This window comes from Mustelus asterias, chromosome 3 (assembly GCF_964213995.1).
Source record: "Mustelus asterias chromosome 3, sMusAst1.hap1.1, whole genome shotgun sequence".
NCBI lineage: Eukaryota > Metazoa > Chordata > Chondrichthyes > Carcharhiniformes > Triakidae > Mustelus > Mustelus asterias.
Genome location: NC_135803.1, coordinates 89,339,242 through 89,360,558, shown reverse-complemented (window position 1 = coordinate 89,360,558; position 21,317 = coordinate 89,339,242). Strand labels below are relative to the sequence as shown.

The window sequence follows — 21,317 nt, the reverse complement described above, 5'->3', positions numbered from 1 at the left end:
GGGGGGAGTGGGGGTGTGGTGGGGGGGGAGTGCGGGTGTGGTGGGGGGGGGAGTGGGGGTGTGGTGGGGGGGAGTGGGGGTGTGGCGGGGGGGGAGTTGGGTGTGGCGGGGGGAGTGGGGGTGTGGCGGGGGGGAGTTGGGGTGTGGCGGGGGGGGAGTGGGGGTGTGGCGGGGGGAGTGGGGGTGTGGCGGGGGGGAGTGGGGCTGTGGCGGGGGGGGAGTTGGGGTGTGGCGGAGGGGGAGTTGGGGTGTGGCCGGGGGGAGTGGGGGTGTGGCGGGGCGGAGTGGGGGTGTGGCGGGGGGGAGTTGGGGTGTGGCGGGGGGGAGTGGGGGTGTGGTGGGGGGGAGTGGGGGTGTGGTGGGGGGAGTGGGGGTGTGGTGGGGGGGAGTGGGGGTGTGGTGGGGGGGAGTGGGGGTTTGGCGGGGGGGAGTTGGGGTGTGGCGGGGGGGAGTTGGGGTGTGGCGGGGGGAGGGGGGGTGTGGTGGGGGGAGGGGGGGTGTGGCTGGGGGGGGGAGTGGGGGTGTGGCGGGGGGGAGTGGGGGTGTGGCGGGGGGGAGTGGGGGTGTGGCGGGGGGGGGAGTGGGGGTGTGGCGGGGGGGGAGTTGGGGTGTGGCGGGGGGGGAGTTGGGGTGTGGCGGGGGGGAGTTGGGCTGTGGCGGGGGGGAGTTGGGGTGTGGCGGGGGGGAGTTGGGGTGTGGCGGGGGGGGAGTGGGGGTGTGGTGGGGGGGAGTGGGGGTGTGGTAGGGGGGAGTGGGGGTGTGGTGGGGGGGAGTGGGGGTTTGGCGGGGGGGAGTTGGGGTGTGGCGGGGGGGAGTTGGGGTGTGGCGGGGGGGAGTGGGGGTGTGGTGGGGGGAGGGGGGGTGTGGCTGGGGGGGGAGTGGGGGTGTGGCGGGGGGGAGTGGGGGTGTGGCGGGGGGGAGTGGGGGTGTGGCGGGGGGGGAGTGGGGGTGTGGCGGCGGGGAGTGGGGGTGTGGCGGGGGCGAGTTGGGGTGTGGCGGGGGGGGAGTTGGGGTGTGGCGGGTGGGGGTGGGGGTGTGGTGGGGGGGAGTGGGGGTGTGGTGGGGGGGGAGTGGGGGTGTGGTGGGGGGAGTGGGGGTGTGGTGGGGGGGAGTGGGGGTGTGGTGGGGGGGAGTGGGGGTGTGGTGGGGGGGAGTGGGGGTGTGGCGGGGGGGGAGTGGGGGTGTGGCGGGGGGGAGTTGGGGTGTGGCGGGGGGGAGTGGGGGTGTGGCGGGGGGGAGTGGGGGTGTGGTGGGGGGGAGTGGGGGTGTGGTGGGGGGGAGTGCGGGTGTGGTGGGGGGGAGTGGGGGTGTGGTGGGGGGGGAGTGGGGGTGTGGCGGGGGGGGAGTTGGGGTGTGGCGGGGGGGGAGTTGGGGTGTGGCGGGGGGGAGTGGGGGTGTGGCGGGGGGGAGTTGGGTTGTGGCGGGGGGGAGTGGGGGTGTGGCGGGGGGGAGTGGGGGTGTGGCGGGGGGGAGTGGGGCTGTGGCGGGGGGGGAGTTGGGGTGTGGCGGAGGGGGAGTTGGGGTGTGGCCGGGGGGAGTGGGGGTGTGGCGGGGGGGAGTGGGGGTGTGGCGGGGGGGAGTTGGGGTGTGGCGGGGGGAGTTGGGGTGTGGCGGGGGGGAGTGGGGGTGTGGCGGGGGGGGAGTTGGGGTGTGGTGGGGGGGAGTGGGTGTGTGGTGGGGGGGAGTGGGGGTGTGGTGGGGTGGGAGTGGGGGTGTGGTGGGGGGGAGTGGGGGTGTGGTGGGGGGGAGTGGGGGTGTGGTGGGGGGGTGTGGGGGTGTGGTGGGGGGGAGTGGGGGTGTGGCGGGGGGGAGTTGGGGTGTTGCGGGGGGGAGTGGGGGTGTGGCGGGGGGGAGTTGGGGTGTGGCGGGGGGAGTGGGGGTGTGGCGGGGGGGAGTTGGGGTGTGGCGGGGGGGAGTTGGGGTGTGGCGGGGGGGAGTTGGGGTGTGGCGGGGGGGGGAGTTGGGGTGTGGTGGGGGGGGAGTTGGGGTGTGGCGGGGGGAGTGGGGGTGTGGCGGGGGGGAGTGGGGGTGTGGCGGGGGGAGTTGGGGTGTGGCGGGGGGGAGTTGGGGTGTGGCGGGGGGGAGTTGGGGTGTGGCGGGGGGGAGTTGGGGTGTGGCGGGGGGGAGTGGGGGTGTGGCGGGGGGTGTGGCGGAGTAGCAGGTGGCATTGGAGGGTGGCAGGGGGCGTGGGAGAGTGGCGGGGAGAGTGGCGGGGGGGAGTGTGGGGGTGGGGAAGGAGTGGGTGTGGGAAGAGTGGGTGTGGGAAGAGTGGGTGTGGGAAGAGTGGGTGTGGGAAGAGTGGGTGTGGGAAGAGTGGGTGTGGGAAGAGTGGGTGTGGGAAGAGTGGGTGTGGGAAGAGTGGGTGTGGGAAGAGTGGGGGTGGGAAGAGTGGGGGTGGGAAGAGTGGGGGTGGGAAGAGTGGGGGTGGGAAGAGTGGGGGTGGGAAGAGTGGGGGTGGGAAGAGTGGGGGTGGGAAGAGTGGGGGTGGGAAGAGTGGGGGTGGGAAGAGTGGTGGTGGGAAGAGTGGGGGTGGGAAGAGTGGGGGTGGGAAGAGTGGGGGTGGGAAGAGTGGGGGTGGGAAGAGTGGGGGTGGGAAGAGTGGGGGTGGGAAGAGTGGGGGTGGGAAGAGTGGGGGTGGGAAGAGTGGGGGTGGGAAGAGTGGGGGTGGGAAGAGTGGGGGTGGGAAGAGTGGGGGTGGGAAGAGTGGGGGTGGGAAGAGTGGGGGAGAGGAGTGGGGGAGAGGAGTGGGGGGGGGAGAAGAGTGGGGGGGGAAAGAGTGGGGGGGGAAAGAGTGGGGGGGGAAAGAGTGGGGGGGGGGGAGGAGTGGGGGGGGAGGAGTCATGCTGCCTCACCTGTTGGTCTTCCAGATGTGCAATGTGTCTGGGTCAGTGGTCCCACGTTTCTCCGCTTGCTCCTCCAGGAAATCAAAGAAATATTTCACAGCAAACGGGGGTTTCACTGCATGGATACTGAGCACCACACGAAACAAATCATCCAGAAACTTCTGCAGTGTGCCCTAAAAACAAAAAGAACAGAATCAGAGGAAATTAGGATGGTCAGGTGGATGAAAGGCAGAGAAAGACTGGATCGCTTTATATTTCCTAGTCAGGATGGTGAGTGGCTTGGAGGGGAATCTCCAGGTGGTGGTGTTCCATTGTGTTTGTTGCCCTGGTCACGGATTTGGAAGGCGCTGCCTAAAGAGCTTTGGTGAGTTTCTGCAGTACACCTTGTTGATAGTACACACTGCTGCTTCTGATCGTCGGTGGTGGAGGCAGTGAATGTTTTTGGACAGGATGCTTTATCCTGGATGGTGTCAAGCTTCTTGAGTGTTGTTGGAGCCACACCCATCCAGGCAAGTGGGGAGTATTCCATCACACTCCTGACTTGTGCCTTGTAGATGATGGACAGGCTTTGGGGCGTCAGGAGGTGAGTTACTCACCGCAGGATTCCTAGCTTCTGAGTTGCTCTGGTAGCCACAGTATTTATATGACTGGTCCAGTTAAGGTTCTGACCTATAGAGACCGCCCCTCCCCTCTCCCCACCCAAGGCGACTGTCAGAATGATAGTGGGGGATTCAGCAATGGTAATGTCATTGAATGTTATGATTTTCTCTTGTTAGAGATGGCCATTGCCTGGCACTTCCGTGGCATGTGTGTTACTAGCCATTTAATGAACCCAAGCCCAAATATTGTCCAGGTCTTGTTGCATTTGAACATGAACTGCTTCATTATCTGAGGTACTGAACCTTGTGCAGTATCTGCGAACTTCCACACTTCTGACCTTATGACGGAAGGAAGATCATTGATGAAGAAGCTGAAGATATTTGGGCCTAGGACACTACCTTGAGGAACTCCTGCAGTGATGTCCTGGAGCTGAGATAATTGACCTCCAACCACAACGACCATCTTCCTATGTACCAGGTATGACTCCAACCAGCAGAGTGTTTGCCCCCTGATACCCATTGATTCCAGTTTTACTAGGGCTCCTTTATGCCACAGTTGGTCGAATGTGGCCTTGATGCCAAGGGCTGTCACTCTCACCTCACCTCTGGAGTTCAGCTCTTTTGTCCATGTTTGAACCAAGGCTGCAATGAAGTCAGGAGCTGAGTGAATTTGGCGAAACCCAAACTGAGCATCTGTGAGCAGGTTATTGCTGAGCAAGTGCTGCTTGATAGCATTGTCGATTACCCCATTCATCACTTCACTGATTATCGATAGTAGGCTGATGGGACAATAATTGGCCAGGTTGGATTTGTCCTGTTTTTTGTGTACAGGACATACCTGGACAATTTTCCATATTGCCGGGTAGATGCCAATGTTGTAGCTGTACTGGAAGAGCTTGGTTAAGGGCACAGAAAGTTCTGGAACACAAGTCTTCAGGACTAGAAGTAGGATAGTGTCAGGGCCCATTACCTTTGCAGTATCTAATTTTCACAGTCATTTCTTGATATCACATTGAGTGAATCAAATGGGCTGAATTTTGGCTTGGGGACTTCAGGAGGAGACTGACATGGATCACCCAGTTGACATTTCTGGCCTAGGATTGTTGTAAATCATCTTGGTTACAAATTAACTTTTGCAATGAAATGATGCGCTCCCCCATCATTGAGGATATTTGTGAAACCTCCTCCTCCTATAAGATGTTTTAATTGCCCATCACATTTTATGACTGGAGGTAGGAACTTGGGAGCAGGAGTAGGCCATTCAGCCTGAAGAGAGTATAGGCCCAGTTTCCTCACTCTCTCCTCATAAAACAATCCTGTCATCCCAGGGATCAGTCTGCTGAACCATTGCTTGTGTAAGCGGACACAAATTTCTGTGATTCCTTAGATTAAATATTTCTTAGAATAAAATCAAATAAATGAAACAGGACAAAGCAGCACCCAGGCACAAAGTGTGAACAGACAAGCAGGTCTTTTAAAACGCAGAAACAAGGCTGACAAAAGGACTCAGGAACTCACATTAGCATATGCTTCCATTTAATTAAATTGGCTCCAAGGATATCAGGAAGCCCTTATCAAACACTTCAGAAGGTCTCTGAGACCTGGAAGACTTCCTGGTATCCAATTAAACACTTATTGTATAAGAAACTCCGGAGATCTCAGACAATTCTCACCTCCCTAGACTGGGCAATCACCAGACTTAACACATCAACTCCGCACCTAAAAACCCATTAAACAGGATGACCATATCAGAACACCATAAACAAGCCATTTACACATCCAGCACAGAATGGTCAGAGTCAAATACTGTAAACAAAACATTAACATTTGAATCATACAACGTGTCAAAGTTCGAGTATAACTGTAGCCCATTGTGGCAGGCTTTCAGAGTGCTTTCAGGACAGTGCTGTTTGTATGTCCTGATTGTACCTCCGTCGACGTTAATAAAGCTGTACCGCTGTTGAACCTGACTCTGAGTCCGAAGTGGTCGTGTTCGCCCACTCGCGCTAACACTTGCATTCGCTCCAGGGCAGGCATATCCTTCTTTAGGTAAGGAGACCAAACTGTACACAATACTCCAGGTGTGGTGTCACCAAGGCCCTGTACAGCTGCAGGAAGAAGGCAGCACTGGCAGAGCTTAGAGCTGATATGTTGGTCATTGGATTGTTTAGCTTTCTTTAACCCTGTGTTGTAGCTTCACCAGGTTGGCATCCCATTTTTGCGTTTGCCTGGAATTGCTCCTTGCATGGCCTTTTGCACTCTTCACTGAACTGGGATTGATTCCCTGGCTTGGTGGTAATGGTAGAGTGGGGGATATGCTGGGCCATGAGGTTACAGATTGTGGTTGAGTATAATTCTACTGCTACTGATGGCCCACAACACCTTGAGGATGCCCAGTTTTGGTTTGAGTATGACTTTGTCAAGTTGTTTCTCGACTAGTTGCATGAGATTAAATCTCACGGGATCCAGGGTGAGGTGTCTAAATGGATACAAAATTGGCTTTTTGACAGAATGAGAAGTTTAACAACACCAGGTTAAAGTCCAACAGGTTTATTTGGTAGCAAAAGCCACACAAGCTTTCGGAGCTGCAAGCCCCTTCTTCAGGTGAGTGGGAATTCTGTTCACAAACAGGGCATATAAAGACACAAACTCAATTTACATGAATAATGGTTGGAATGCGAATACTGACAACTAATCAAGTCTTTAAGAAACAAAACAGCAAAACTTAAAGACTTGATTAGTTGTAAGTATTCGCATTCCAACCATTATTCATGTAAATTGAGTTTGTGTCTTTATATGCTCTGTTTGTGAACAGAATTCCCACTCACCTGAAGAAGGGGCTTGCAGCTCCGAAAGCTTGTGTGGCTTTTGCTACCAAATAAACCTGTTGGACTTTAACCTGGTGTTGTTAAACTTCTCACTGTGTTTACCCCAGTCCAACGCCGGCATCTCCACATCATGACTTTTTGACAGAAGCCAGAGGGTGGTTGTAGAGGGTTGTTTTTCAAACTGGAGGCCTGTGACCAGCAGTGTGCCTCAGGGATCAGTGCTGGGTCCATAAGACCATAAGACATAGGAGCGGAAGTAAGGCCATTCGGCCCATCGAGTCCACTCCACCATTCAATCATGGTTGATTTCAACTCCATTTACCCGCTCTCTCCCCATAGCCCTTAATTCCTCGAGAAATCAAGAATTTATCAATTTCTGTCTTGAAGACGCTCAACGTCTCGGCCTCCACAGCCCTCTGTGGCAATGAATTCCACAGACCCACCACTCTCTGGCTGAAGAAATTTCTCCTCATCTCTGTTCTAAAGTGACTCCCTTTTATTCTAAGGCTGTGCCCCCGCGTCCTAGACTCCCCTGTTAATGGAAACAACTTCCCTACGTCCATCCTATCTAAGCCGTTCATTATCTTGTAAGTTTCTATCAGATCTCCCCTCAACCTCCTAAACTCCAATGAATATAATCCCACGATCCTCAGACGTTCATCGTATGCCAGGCCTACCATTCCTGGGATCATCCGTGTGAATCTCCGCTGGACCCGCTCCAGTGCCAGTATGTCCTTCCTGAGGTGTGGGGCCCAAAATTGCTCACAGTACTCCAAATGGGGCCTAACCAGTGCTTTATAAAGCCTCAGAAGTACATCCCTGCTTTTGTATTCCAAGCCTCTTGAGATAAATGACAACATTACATTTGCTTTCTTAATTACGGACTCAACCTGCAAGTTTACCTTTAGAGAATCCTGGACTAGGACTCCCAAGTCCCTTTGCACTTTAGCATTATGAATTTTGTCACCGTTTAGAAAATAGTCCATGCCTCTATTCTTTTTTCCAAAGTGTACGACCTCGCACTTGCCCACGTTGAATTTCATCAGCCACTTCTTGGACCACTCTCCTAAACTGTCTAAATCTTTCTGCAGCCTCCCCACCTCCTCAATACTACCTGCCCCTCCACCTATCTTTGTATCATCGGCAAACTTGGCCAGAATGCTCCCAGTCCCGTCATCTAGATCGTTAATATATAAAGAGAACAGCTGTGGCCCCAACACTGAACCCTGCGGGACACCACTTGTCACCGGTTGCCATTCTGAGAAAGAACCTTTTATCCCAACTCTCTGCCTTCTGTCTGACAGCCAATCGTCAATCCATGTTAGTACCTTGCCTCGAATACCATGGGCCCTTATTTTACTCAGCAGTCTCCCGTGAGGCACCTTGTCAAAGGCCTTTTGGAAGTCAAGATAGATAACATCCATTGGCTCTCCTTGGTCTAACCTATTTGTTATCTCTTCAAAGAACTCTAACAGGTTTGGCAGGCACGACCTCCCCTTACTAAATCCATGCTGATTTAGTCCACTGCTATTTGTCATTTATATTAATGATTTGGATGAGAATATAGGAGGCATGGTTAGGAGGTTTGCAGATGACATCAAGATTGGTGGCATAGTGGACAGTGATGAAATCCATGCTGATGACAGTGATGAAATCCATGCTGATTTAGTCCACTGCTATTTGTCATTTATATTAATGATTTGGATGAGAATATAGGAGGCATGGTTAGGAGGTTTGCAGATGACATCAAGATTGGTGGCATAGTGGACAGTGATGAAAGTTATCTCCGATTGCAACGGGATCTTGATCAATTGGGCCAGTGGGCTGACAAATGGCAGATGGAGTTTAATTTAGACAAATGCGAGGTGATGCATTTTGGTAGATTGAACCAGGGCAGGACTTACTCAGTTAATGGTAAGGCGTTGGGGAGAGTTACAGAACAAAGAGAGCTAGGGGTACATGTTCATAGCTCCTTGAAAATGGAGTCACAGGTGGACAGAGTGGTGAAGAAGGCATTCAGCATGCTTGGTTTCATTGGTCAGAACTTTGAATACAGGAGTTGGAACGTTTTGTTGAAGTTGTACAAGACATTGGTAAGGCCACACTTGGAATACTGTGTGCAGTTCTGGTCACCCTATTATAGAAAGGATATTATTAAACTAGAAAGAGTGCAGAAAAGATTTACTAGGATGCTACCAGGACTTGATGGATTGAGTTATAAGGAGAGGCTGAATAGACTGGGACTTTTTTCTCTGGAGCGTAGGAGGCTGAGGGGTGACCTTATAGAGGTCTATAAAATAATGAGGGGCATAGACAAGGTAGATAGTCAATATCTTTTCCCAAAGGTAGGGGAGTCTAAAACTAGAGGGCATAGGTTTAAGGTGAGAGGGGAGAGATACAAAAGTGTCCAGAGGGGCAATTTTTTCACACAGAGGGTGGTGAGTGTCTGAAACAAGCTGCCAGAGGTAGTAGTAGAGGCGGGTACAATTTTGTCTTTTAAAAAGCATTTAGATAGTTACATGGATAAGATGGATATAGAGGGATATGGGCCAAATGCGGGCAATTGGGATTAGCTTAGGGGTTTAAAAAAAAGGGCGCATGGACAAGTTGGGCCGAAGGGCCTGTTTCCATGCTGTAACCCTCTATGACTCTAGTCCAGCAGTCTCCAAACTCCGATCCGGATGCGGCCCGCTGCGGGACAGATGTGGCCCGTGGGCCGTAGTTTGGAGACCCCTGCTCTAGTCTATGGATCAGCTCTCCCAACTGGGGGCAAAAAGTCTCCAATGTTTGTGAAGCGGGATTTGCAGGTCTGATTTGACAGGGAGCCCATATCCAAGGTTGATGCTGTCCGTTCAGTTTGATTCTTATCAGACTGTTCTGCAGTGGTTTTGGTGCAGTTGAGTGGTGTGCTGGGCCATTTCAGAGTCAACTACATTGCTGTGTGTCTGGAGTCACGTGTGGACCAAAGCAGGTAAGGACGACAGATTTCGTTCCCCAAGGACATTAGTGATGCAGATAGATTTTTTTACAACAATTGACAATGGTTTCATGGTCACCATTGTGGAGACTAATTTTTATTCTATTTAAACCCTACTTATTTCAATTTATTTAAGTCTTTGAATTTATATTCTTCAGCTGCCTGTGGAGTGGGCTGGGGTTGTTGGTTGTGGTGGAAATGCTCACAAACAGTTACCTGCATTAACACACAATTATACACCTACTGATGACCCAGAACAGTTGCTGCCCACTCACATATACATTCCAGTCCCTAACTAGAAATGTACACACACACAGACATGCACATGAACGCACACAGACACGCACGCACACACATACTAACAGACACTGCAATCAGTATGGGCACCAGCCCTTGTGAAATCATGGTGACAGTTTGAACTCTCTAGGAGTTGTACAGTAGGATTCATAGAAATCATAGAAACCCTACAGTGCAGAAGGAGGCCATTCGGCCCATCGAGTCTGCACCGACCACAATCCCACCCAGGCCCTACCCCCACATATTTACCCGCTAATCCACGCATCTCAGGGGCAATTTTAACCTGGCCAATCAACCTAACCCGCACATCTTTGGACTGTGGGAGGAAACCGGAGCACCCGGAGGAAACCCACGCAAACACGAGGAGAATGTGCAAACTCCACACAGACAGTGACCCAAGCCGGGAATCGAACCCAGGTCCCTGGAGCTGTGAAGCAGCAGTGCTAACCACTGTGCTACCGTGCCGCCCACGGTAGCACATTTTCACTATGACTGTGTACCTTGGTTGAGAGGAGTCTGGTCAGGTAGATCTCTGGCAGAACCTTCTTGCGGTGACTATGTTTGTGAGATCTCTTAGTTTCAACAAGTTCATCATTCGGAAGTACCTGGTTGGGAAAAAGGAAAGGTTCTGATTGGTCAGGTATTGAGTCCAACACAATGCTATCTGGTTTAAGAACAAAGAACAATACAGCACAGGAACAGGCCCTTCGGCCCTCCAGGCCCTCCACTCCCTGGTCCAAACTAGACCATTCTTTTGTATCCCTCCATTCCCACTCCGTTCATGTGGCTATCTAGATAGGTCTTAAACATTCCCAGTGTGTCCGCCTCCACCACCTTGCCCGGCAGTGCATTCCAGGCCCCCACCACCCTGTGTGTAAAATACGTCCTTCTGATATCCGTGTTAAACCTCCCCCCCTCACCTTGAACCTATGACCCCTCGTGAACGTCACCACCGACCTGGGAAAAAGCTTCCCACCGTTCACCCTATCTATGCCTTTCATAATTTTAAACACCTCTATTAGGTCACCCCTCATCCTCCGTCTTTCCAGTGAGAACAACCCCAGTTTACCCAATCTCTCCTCATAACTAAGCCCTTCCATACCAGGCAACATCCTGGTAAACCTCCTCTGCACTCTCTCTAAAGCCTCCACGTCCTTCTGGTAGTGTGGCGACCAGAACTGGGTGCAGTATTCCAAATGCGGCCGAACCAATGTTCTATACAACTGCAACATCAGACCCCCAACTTTTATACTCTATGCTCCGTCCTATAAAGGCAAGCATGCCATATGCCTTATTCACTACCTTCTCCACCTGTGACGTCACCTTCAAGGATCTGTGGACTTGCACACCCAGGTCCCCCTGCGTATCTACACCCTTTATGGTTCTGCCATTTATCGTATAGCTTCCCCCTACGTTAGTTCTACCAAAATGCATCACTTTGCATTTATCTGGATTGAACTCCATCTGCCATTTCTTTGCCCAAATTTCCAGCCTATCTATATCCTTCTGCAGCCTCTGACAATGTTCCTCACTATCTGCAAGTCCAGCCATTTTCGTGTCGTCCGCAAACTTACTGATCATTCCAGTTACACCTTCTTCCAGATCATTTATATAAATCACAAACAGCAGAGGTCCCAATACAGAGCCCTGCTGAACACCACTAGTCACAGGCATCCAGCCGGAAAAAGACCCTTCCACTACCACCCTCTGTCTTCTGTGACCAAGCCAGTTCTCCACCCATCTAGCCACCTCCGCCTTTATCCCATGAGATCCAACCTTTTGTACCAACCTACCATGAGGGACTTTGTCAAACGCTTTACTAAAGTCCATATAGACGACATCCACGGCCCTTCCCTCGTCAACCATTCTAGTCACTTCTTCAAAAAATTCCACCAGGTTAGTGAGGCATGACCTCCCTCTCACAAAACCATGCTGACTATCGTTAATGAGTTTATTCCTTTCTAAATGTGCATACATCCTATCTCTAAGAATCCTCTCCAACAACTTCCCTACCATGGACATCAAGCTCACCGGCCTATAATTACCCGGGTTATCCTTCCTCCCTTCTTAAATAACGGGACCACATTAGCTATCTTCCAATCCTGTGGGACCTCACCTGTGTCCAGTGACTGAAGGTTGGGTGAGGGTCAAAGTGGATTCAAGGATTGTGGGGTTGGACCAGCAGTGGTCAGGGCAGGGGGATAGTTGGATCTGCATCAAACACTCTCTGGTCAAATACTGTACGAGTTACATTCAGATCAAAGCTTTCTCTACTCTGCAGTTACAATGTTCTTCAACTCTACTGTCTGAACCAGGCACATTTATAGTTCCCACTTCGGTTCATTGCCCTGAACAACAGCAGTTTTGTAGTAACTTCCTGCCAGATTAGAGCAATGGGTATGGGATTGATTCACCAAGTAAAAACAAGTCAATTAACCAGATAAGGAGCAGAGAGTCGTATAATGGAGTTTCATTTACAGCAGGATCTGACAGTATCTGGAGGGAGGCTGGGATCATCCTGCCCAGGATCTCTGCCTTGTCTGATCTTACAACACCAGGTTAAAGTCCAACAGGTTTATTTGTTAGCACAAGCCACAAGCTTTCAGAGCGCTGCTCCTTCATTAGGTAAGTGGGAGTTCTGTTCATAAACAGGGCATATAAAGACACAAACTCAATTTACAAAATAATGGTTGGAATGCGAGTCTTTACTTGCATTCTCCAACCAAAATAATGGTTGGAATCAAGTCTTAAAGGTACAGACAATGTGAGTGGAGAGAGGGTTAAGCACAGGTTAAAGAGATGTGTATTGTCTCCAGACAGGACAGTTAGTGAGATTTTGCAAGCCCAGGCAAGTCGTGGGGGATACAGATAGTGTGACATGAACCCAAGATCCCAGTTAAGGCCATCCTAATGTGGAACTTGGCTATCAGTTTCTGCTCAGCGATTCTGCATTGTCGTGTGTCATGAAGGCTGCCTTGGAGAACGCTTACCCGAAGATCACCATCACAATCACCAGGCAGGAGTATTCTCTTCCTGTTGGGGAACACTTCAGCAGTCATGGGCATTCAGCATCTTGTCTGATCTTACCAGAGAGCTACTTATTTTGTATTGGATTACAATGTGCTCCCTTAGCTCACCTTGCTGTAGGTACACAGCAGCATCATGCAAATGCTGACAATATAGGAGAATAAATGAAGAGATACTCACTAAATGGAAGTATTTTTCAGTGTCCAAATCCTTCACTGTAAAACAAATAAAATCCGTGATAAGTTAAAGCATATATTTAACCAGGATCTAGTCCCAATTTAAACTCATTAGCACTTAACACTCCACAGGGAACAAACACAGATGAACGACTCAGGCCAGGATGTTATCACCATTCACGCCAGTGGGATTTTCCCAGCCCACTTTGGTGAACGCAGATTTGGTTCGGCGGCAAATTCTTCAACCTCACTGCAGCGGGAGCGTGGAGTGAACAGCCGGTAAGATCGCACCCAATATTGCTTCAGTTTAACCATTTAACCGCAATAGGCTAGGATACAGCTGGAGCAATAGGCTGCTAGGAGACAGCGAGAACAGAGGTTGCTAGGATACAGCTGGAACAGTAGGTTGCTAGGATACAGCTAGAATAGTAGGTTGCTAGGATACAGCTGGAACAATAGTTTGTTAGGATACAACTAGAACAGTAGGTTGCTGGGATACAGCTGGAGCAATAGGTTGCCAGAATACGGCTGGAACAGTAGGTTGTTAGGATACGGGCTGGAGTAGCAAGTTGCTAGGATACAGCTAAAGCAGTAGTTTGTTAGAATACATTTGGAGCAACAGGTTGCTGGGATATAGCTGTAGCAGTAGAAGCATAGAAGCATAGAAAATTACAGCTCAGAAACAGGCCTTTTGGCCCTTCTTGTCTGTGCCGAACCATTTTATGCCTAGTCCCACTGACCTGCACTTGGACCATATCCCTCCACACCCCTCTCATCCATGAACCCGTCCAAGTTTTTCTTAAATGTTAAAAGTGTGCTCAGTAGGTTACTAGGATATGGCTAGAACAGTGGGTTGCTAGGATGCCACTGGAGCAATAAATTGTTAGGTCTGAAGAAGTCTTTGTAGTCATGTGCAGGTTAACTGTAAGTCTTTATTGACTTCTAGAAGTATTTACAAATACTTCAGAGTTGTCTCCAAGCTTGCTGGTACACACAGCTCTGTTCAACATTAGACTGACACTGTCTACAGACCATGTGCAATTTTACATCACTGTGTGCATGGCACTGTACTCAATCCCACATTAACTCTGTGAATCTGAAACTCAACAAGAAAAAATTGCAACTGAAGATGCCTGAAGTCAGGTACAATGTTGAGGTCATGTATTGACAGCAAAACGTCTTCATCCCAGTCCTGACAAGGTGGGAGCAGTAGCAGCGATGCAGCAATCAACAGATGTGAAAGCAGCACAACGATTTGTTGGATTTGTGAAATGTTTAGCAAAATGTTTGCCTAATTGATGAGCAGAGTGATCTACTTGATGAGCAGAGTGATCTACTTGGTCCATCTGCTCCAAAGAGACTGCAAAGAATGTTACTTCGTTTACAAAGATATCACCTGGGTTGTGACATACAAGTCAGGAAAACAGATGAACATTGGAGACATGCTGTCGAGAGCAGCACTCTCCACGAGGAAAGCGGAGGAGGCTACAACAGAATATGAAATCTTCCAGATTCCACATGATGCAGCAACAAGCTATGATCTGGATCTCATTAACCCGGCCGAGATGCCGTTAACCCGGCCGAGATGCCGTTAGCTCGGCCGAGATGTTGAATCTAACGGACAAGCACCTTGCTCATGTCAAGTGAACCACCTAACAAGATGCAACTGTTTTGGACAGGAGGGGATCAATGTAAATAGCCCTGATTTCTCCCCTCCATTCCTGTCCACGAGCAGGAAGGTGCTTTTCATTTCTGATTTCCCCCTTTATTGGAGGTGCAGTATTTTCCCCACGCTCAAAATTCGCGTGTTCCAATCCTCTCTGAATAACTCGCACAGCGAACTGTTGAGAAGATAGAAGAGGGGTTGGTTTATTTTATACACACTCACTAGGCGAGGAAGGGATTTTGCAATGTCTGCCCCTTGTGCATTCAGACAATAAAAGAGCAATATGGGAACAATGGGGAGAAGGGCCAGACCACAAGAAGTACGAGTTATACTTTTACGTGAGTCCAGAATCAAAATTCTAGTCGTGTATTACATCACCCTGACTGCTGCAGGTGTGATCTGCCTGAGCAGATGAGGACTTTCACCATGAGAGACAGTATATAGAGTTCAATTAGTTTTAAAAGGCAGCAGTCCCAGTATTCCAATAATTCACAACGTAGATAAGGGCCAGGCAGTTGTAAACCTGGGTTCCTTCTGGTACTATCTGTGAAATGATAAGTGGTTGACAGAGACAGGTTGTTGCCTGGAGTCCTGTTTCTCTTTGGATGTCAAATGGTCATTGAAGATAAGATCCAACAGCTTTCACTAAAGAAATTCTGACAGTTTCAGTCATGTGACAGGCTGGTTTTAGGTTGACTAACAACGCTCCTGGTTGAAATCCATTGTGTTTTGGAGCAGATAACTGTTGGGCCATTAACGTCACATTGGAGATTAGAAGTCATAAACAGCTGCCTTTCTTCATAGCTAGAGTTGTTGGTAACAAACTCTTACTGTGTTCACCCCAGTCCAATGCCGGCATCTCCACATCATTTCTTCATAGCTGCCTGGGACAGACATTTCGTCTGCTAATCCATTGTGTTGGCTAGAATATTTATACAATGCAAAGAATGTTACATTCCAGGAGGTGCGAGGTGTTAGCTTTTGTTCACTTCAAACTATTCACAAACTTCCAGAAGCTAGCAAACAAAAGAACAAAGAACAGTAGAGCACAGGAAACAGGCTCTTCGGCCCTCCAAGCCTGTGCCGCTCATTGGTCCAACTAGACCATTTGTTTGTATCTGTCCATTCCCAGACTGCTCATGTGACTATCCAGGTAGGTCTTGAATGATGCCAGCGTGTCTGCCTCCACCACCCTACTTGGCAGCGCATTCCAGGCCCCCACCACTCTCTGTGTAAAAAATGTCCCTCTGATATCTGAGTTATACCTCGCCCCTCTCAGCTTGAGCCCGTGACCCCTCGTGATCGTCACCTCCGACCTGGGAAAAAGCTTCCCACTGTTCACCCTATCTATACCCTTCATAATTTTGTACACATCTATTAGGTCTCCCCTCATTCTCCGTCTTTCCAGGGAGAACAAGCCCAGTTTACCCAATCTCTCCTCATAGCTAAGATCCTCCATACCGGCAACATCCTGGTAAACCTTATCTGCACTCTTTCTAAAGCCTCCACGTCCTTTTAGTGCGGCGACCAGAACTGGACGCAGTACTCCAAATGTGGCCTAACCAGCGTTCTATACAGCTGCAACATCAGACTCCAGCTTTTATACTCTATACCCCGTCCTATAAAGGCAAGCATACCATATGCCTTCTTCACCACCTTCTCCACCTGTGTTGCCACCTTCAAGGATTTGTGGACTTGCACACCTAGGTCCCTCTGTTTTTCTATACTCTTGATGGCTCTGTCATTTATTGTATAACTCCCCGCTACATTAGTTCTTCCAAAATGCATCACTTCGCATTTATCTGGATTAAATTCCATCTGCCATTTCTCCGCCCAATTTTCCAACCTATCTATATCCTGCCGTATTGTCCGACAATGTTCATCGCTATCCGCAAGTCCAGCCAACTTCGTGTCATCCGCAAACTTGCTGATAACACCAGTTACACCTTCTTCCATATCATTTATATATATCACAAATAGCAGAGGTCCCAGTACAGAGCCCTGCGGAACACCACTGGTCACAGACCTCCAGCCGGAAAAAGATCCTTCGACTGCTACCCTCTGTCTCCTGTGGCTGAGCCAGTTCTCTACCCATCTAGCCACCTCTCCTTGTATCCCATGAGCCTTAACCTTCTTAACCAACCTGCCATGAGGGACTTTGTCAAATGCCTTACTGAAATCCATATAGACGACATCCACGGCCCTTCCTTCGTCAACCGTTATTGTCACTTCCTCAAAAAACTCCACCAAATTTGTAAGGCAAGACCTCCCTCTTACAAAACCATGCTGTCTGTCACTAATGAGATTGTTCCGTGAACATGTGAACATCTGCAGCCATTTTAACACGCCCAGCAATTGTCCCTTTCGAAAGATAGAAAAACAGATAATTTTACAAAGTAGTCAGTTTGATGGGGCCATATATACATTTCTGTCTTCTGTCTGGGACACAACTCCACAAGTACTACAAATAGTAGTGATGAAAGGCTGGCCTGATAGCAAGGATACACTTGTGGTCGCAAGAATATTTGTGCATGCCAAGATGAATTGACAGCCCAGGATGACATCTTGTACAAAGGAAATAGAGTCATCATCCCTAAAAAGATGAGAGATGCTGAAGTACATCCGTGCAAGCCATCAAGGAATTGAATTGATTCTGAGAAGGCAAGAGAAGTGGCCAAATGTGAGCATTGAAATTAAAGACCACATTGCCCATTGCAGTGCTTGCAATGGAACCAAGTGAAAGAAGCACGAGAGCTGTCAATGACACTTGACATCTCAGACAACCCATGGATGAAGCTGGGAATAGACCTTTTCATTTTGGAAAGAACTGATTATCTAATCATTGTAGAGTCCTATTCTGACTATTGGGAGTTAGACCAGCTGACTTCAACAATGACAAGATAAACAGTAGAATGCCTGAAAGCACATTTTAGTTAGTATGGCATCACAGGCATTGTGATGAGTGACAATGGTCCTCTGTTAACGAGTGAAGAATTCAGCTGCTCCACAAAGGGTTGGGTAATTCAGCATTAATCAATGTCTCTGCAATACTCCCAGTCAAATGGAAAGGCTGGTGTGGCAGTGAAAATAATTAAAGGACTCGTCAAGTAATTGAGCAAATCTAGCACAGATGTATACAAGGCAAACCCACCAACTGAAGGCGCAGAAAAAGATCCTGTCCAGAGACTAATGTCACGCCGCACGCAATCTACTCTTCCCAGAGCAAAAAGCTACCAAAACCAACAATAGTAACAGGCATGAGTGAAATAATCAGGGTGAAACAACAGAAAACCAAATTTCAGTTTGACAAAAACCATTACCAGAGCTAAGCATTGGAGAGTCAGTCAGGGTGAAAATCTCCACCGCTCTCAACAGGAGTGAGCCCACATGGAAACTTGGCAAAGGGTAGAGAAATTGCCACCATGATCATACACAGTGGAAGTGAATAACCAAATATATCCAGTAACAATAAGCAATACACTGCAGGCATATCCGAACAACCAGCAAAGTTGTTCCTTCACAGCAATAGGCCGCTCAGGGAGAAGAGTTCACAGCAGCTATACTGAATACCATCAATCCCAGAGATCCATAAGTCCCCAACAATCACAATGGAACAAGTCATCAAGGCAACAAGAGCAATGGGAACAATATTCTGTGGATAAGGAACATCACCCAAACAACAAATGTCAATGCACACTCGTTCTATTAAAAGACCAGCATGGTTTAAATAAACAGGTGTATTGCATGTGCAGAGTTGTTAATGCACGAGAACAGTGGGTAACTTATAAGTTCATAGATATAGGAGCAGAATTAGGCCATTCGGCCCATCGAGTCCACTCCGCCATTCGATCTTGGGTGATTTGCTCCTCATCCCCATTTTTCTGCCTTCTCCCCATAACCCTTCAACCCATTACGAATTAAAAATCTGGCTAACTCCTCCTTAAATTTACTCACTGTCCCAGCATCCACCGCACTTTGGGGTAGCGAATTCCACAGATTCACAACCCTTTGGGAGAAGTAGTTTCTCCTCAACTCTGTTGTAAATTTGCTACCCCTTATCCTAAGACTATGAGCTCTTGTCCCAGAATGTTGCACAAGCGGAAGCATCCGCTCCATGTCTACTTTATCCATACCTTTTATCATCTTGTATACCTCAATTTGATTGCCCCTCAATCTTCTAAATTCCAAACTGTTCAATCTCTCTTCATACGACAAACCCCTCATCTCTGGAATCAATCTAATGAACATCCTTTGAACTCCCTCTAATGCCACTACATCTTTCCTCAAATAAGGGGATCAAAACTGCGCACAATACTGCAGGTGAGGCCTCACCAATGCCTTGTATAGTTGCAACAATACTTACCTTTATATTCTATTCCTTTAGCTATAAATGCCAACATTCCATTTGCTTTCTTTATTATCTCCTGCACCTGCATGCTAGTTTTCTGTGACTCATGATCGAGGACACCCAGATCCCTCTGCACTGGAGCACCCTGAAGTCTTTCCCTGTTTAGATATTAAGTCGCCTTCCAATTTTTCCGACCAAAATGCATGACCTCCCAATTATCCACATTAAACTCCATCTGCCACATTTTGGCCCACTCTCCTAATCTATCTATATCCATTTATAAGGTTCTTATTTCCTCATTGCAACTTACTGTCCCATCTATTTTTGTGTCATCTGCAAATTGGCTATAGAGCCTTCTATCCCTGTATCCAAGTCATTGATATAGACTGTAAATAGCTGGGGCCCAAGGACTGAACCCTGTGGTACCCCACTAGTTACTTCTTGCCATCCAGAATAAAACCCATTTATCCCAACTCTCTGTCTTCTGTCCATCAGCCAGTCACCTATCCAAGCTAATAAATTACCCTTAATTCCATGTGATCTAACCTTGTGAATTAACCTTTTGTGAGCACCATATCAAAAGCCTTCCGGAAGGCTAGATATATTACATCTATAGGATCCCCATTATCACTTTGCTTGTTACATCCTCAAAGAACTCTAGCAATTAGTCAAACATGATTTTGGCCCCAGGCTATCCGACAGGAAGCAAAGAGTCGGAATAAATGGGTGTTTTTCCGGTTGGAGGAAGGTAACTAGTGGCGTGCCGCAGGGGTTGGTACTCGGGCCGCAACTATTTACCATTTATATAGATGATCTGGAGGAGGGGACGGAGTGTAGGGTAACGAAGTTTGCAGACGACACAAAGATAAGTGGAAAAGTGAATCGTGTGGAGGACGGAGAAGATCTGCAGAGAGATTTGGACAGGCTGAGTGAGTGGGCGAGGATATGGCAAATGGAGTATAACGTTGATAAATGCGAGGTTATACACTTTGGAGGAAATAATAACAAATGGGATTACTATCTCAATGGAAACAAATTAAAACATGCTACCGTGCAAAGGGACCTGGGGGTCCTTGTGCATGAGACACAAAAGCCCAGTCTGCAGGTACAACAGGTGATCAAGAAGGCAAATGGGATGTTGGCCTATATTGCGAGGGGGATAGAATATAAAAGCAGGGATGTCTTGATGCACCTGTACAGGGCATTGGTGAGGCCGCAGCTGGAATACTGTGTGCAGTATTGGTCCCCTTATATGAGGAAGGATATATTGGCATTGGAGGGAGTGCAGAGAAGGTTCACCAGGTTGATACCGGAGATGAGGGGTTTGGATTATGAGGAGAGGCTGAGGAGATTGGGTTTGTACTCGTTGGAGTTTAGAAGGATGAGGGGGGATCTTATGGAGACTTATAAGATAATGCGGGGGCTGGATAGGGTGGAGGCGGAGAGATTCTTTCCACTTAGTAAGGAAGTTAAAACTAGAGGACACAGCCTCAAAATAAAGGGGGGTCGGTTTAAGACAGAGTTGAGGAGGAACTTCTTCTCCCAGAGGGTGGTGAATCTCTGGAATTCTCTGCCCACTGAGGTGGTGGAGGCTACCTCGCTGAATATGTTTAAAGCGCGGATGGATGGATTCCTGATCGGTAAGGGAATTAAGGGTTATGGGGATCAGGCGGGTAAGTGGTACTGATCCACGTCAGATCAGCCATGATCTTATTGAATGGCGGGGCAGGCTCGAGGGGCTAGATGGCCTACTCCTGCTCCTATTTCTTATGTTCTTATGATTTGCCTTTCATAATGGATGGATAGCATTTTGACTTTCCAAAAGTCCTGATATTGCTTCCTTGATAATTGATTCTAACACTTTGCCAACAACAGATGTTAAACTAACTGGTTTGTAATTTCCCACATTTTGCCTCCCTCCCTTTTTGAATAAGAGCATTACATTAGCATTTTTCCAATCCATTTGAACCTTTCCTCTGTCCAGGGAATTTTGAAATATTATAACCAATGGATCCACTATCTCCGCCGCCACTTCCTTTAATACCCTAGGATGTAGGCCATCAGACCCTCAATCCCAATAGTTTGCTGAGTACCTTTTCCTTATCAATGTTGATTGTTTTAAGTTCTACCCTTTCTATTACCTCTGACTTGCCTGTTCCTATAGGAATGGTAATAGTGCCCTCCATCGTGAAAACTGAGGCAAAGTATTGATTTAGCATCTCTACCATTTCAGTGTTCCCCACCATTAACTCTCTGGTTTCATCTTCCAAGGGACCAACATTCAGCCTAATGACTCTCTTCCCTTTTATATACCTACAGAAACTTTTGCTATCCTTCTTGATATTTTGCGCTAGTTTTCTTTCGTAATTTACCTTAGCTCTTTTTATTACTTTTTTATGTTTGTTCATTTTTGGAAGTTTCCCAATCTCCCAGCCTGCCACTGGCCTTTGCAATATGGTGTACCTTAGCTTTTGTCTTTATATTGTCCTTGACCTCCTTGTTTAACCATGGATGTTTTTTACCCCCCTTACCATCTTTCTTCCTCACTGGGATATA

General features: G+C 48.8%; 1 protein-coding gene across 1 annotated transcript in view; it reads right to left on the bottom strand.

Moving 5' to 3' along the window:
• plxnd1 (plexin D1) overlaps positions 1-21,317 on the bottom strand; it is a 166,290-nt gene that overhangs the window by 7,918 nt on the left and 137,055 nt on the right. Inside the window, exons 30-32 of the mRNA XM_078210138.1 lie at positions 12,752-12,786; positions 10,045-10,149; positions 2,853-3,016 (exon numbers count right to left, since the gene is read on the bottom strand). Coding sequence (XP_078066264.1) covers positions 2,853-3,016; positions 10,045-10,149; positions 12,752-12,786 — 304 coding nt within the window. The remainder of the gene's footprint in view (positions 1-2,852; positions 3,017-10,044; positions 10,150-12,751; positions 12,787-21,317) is intronic.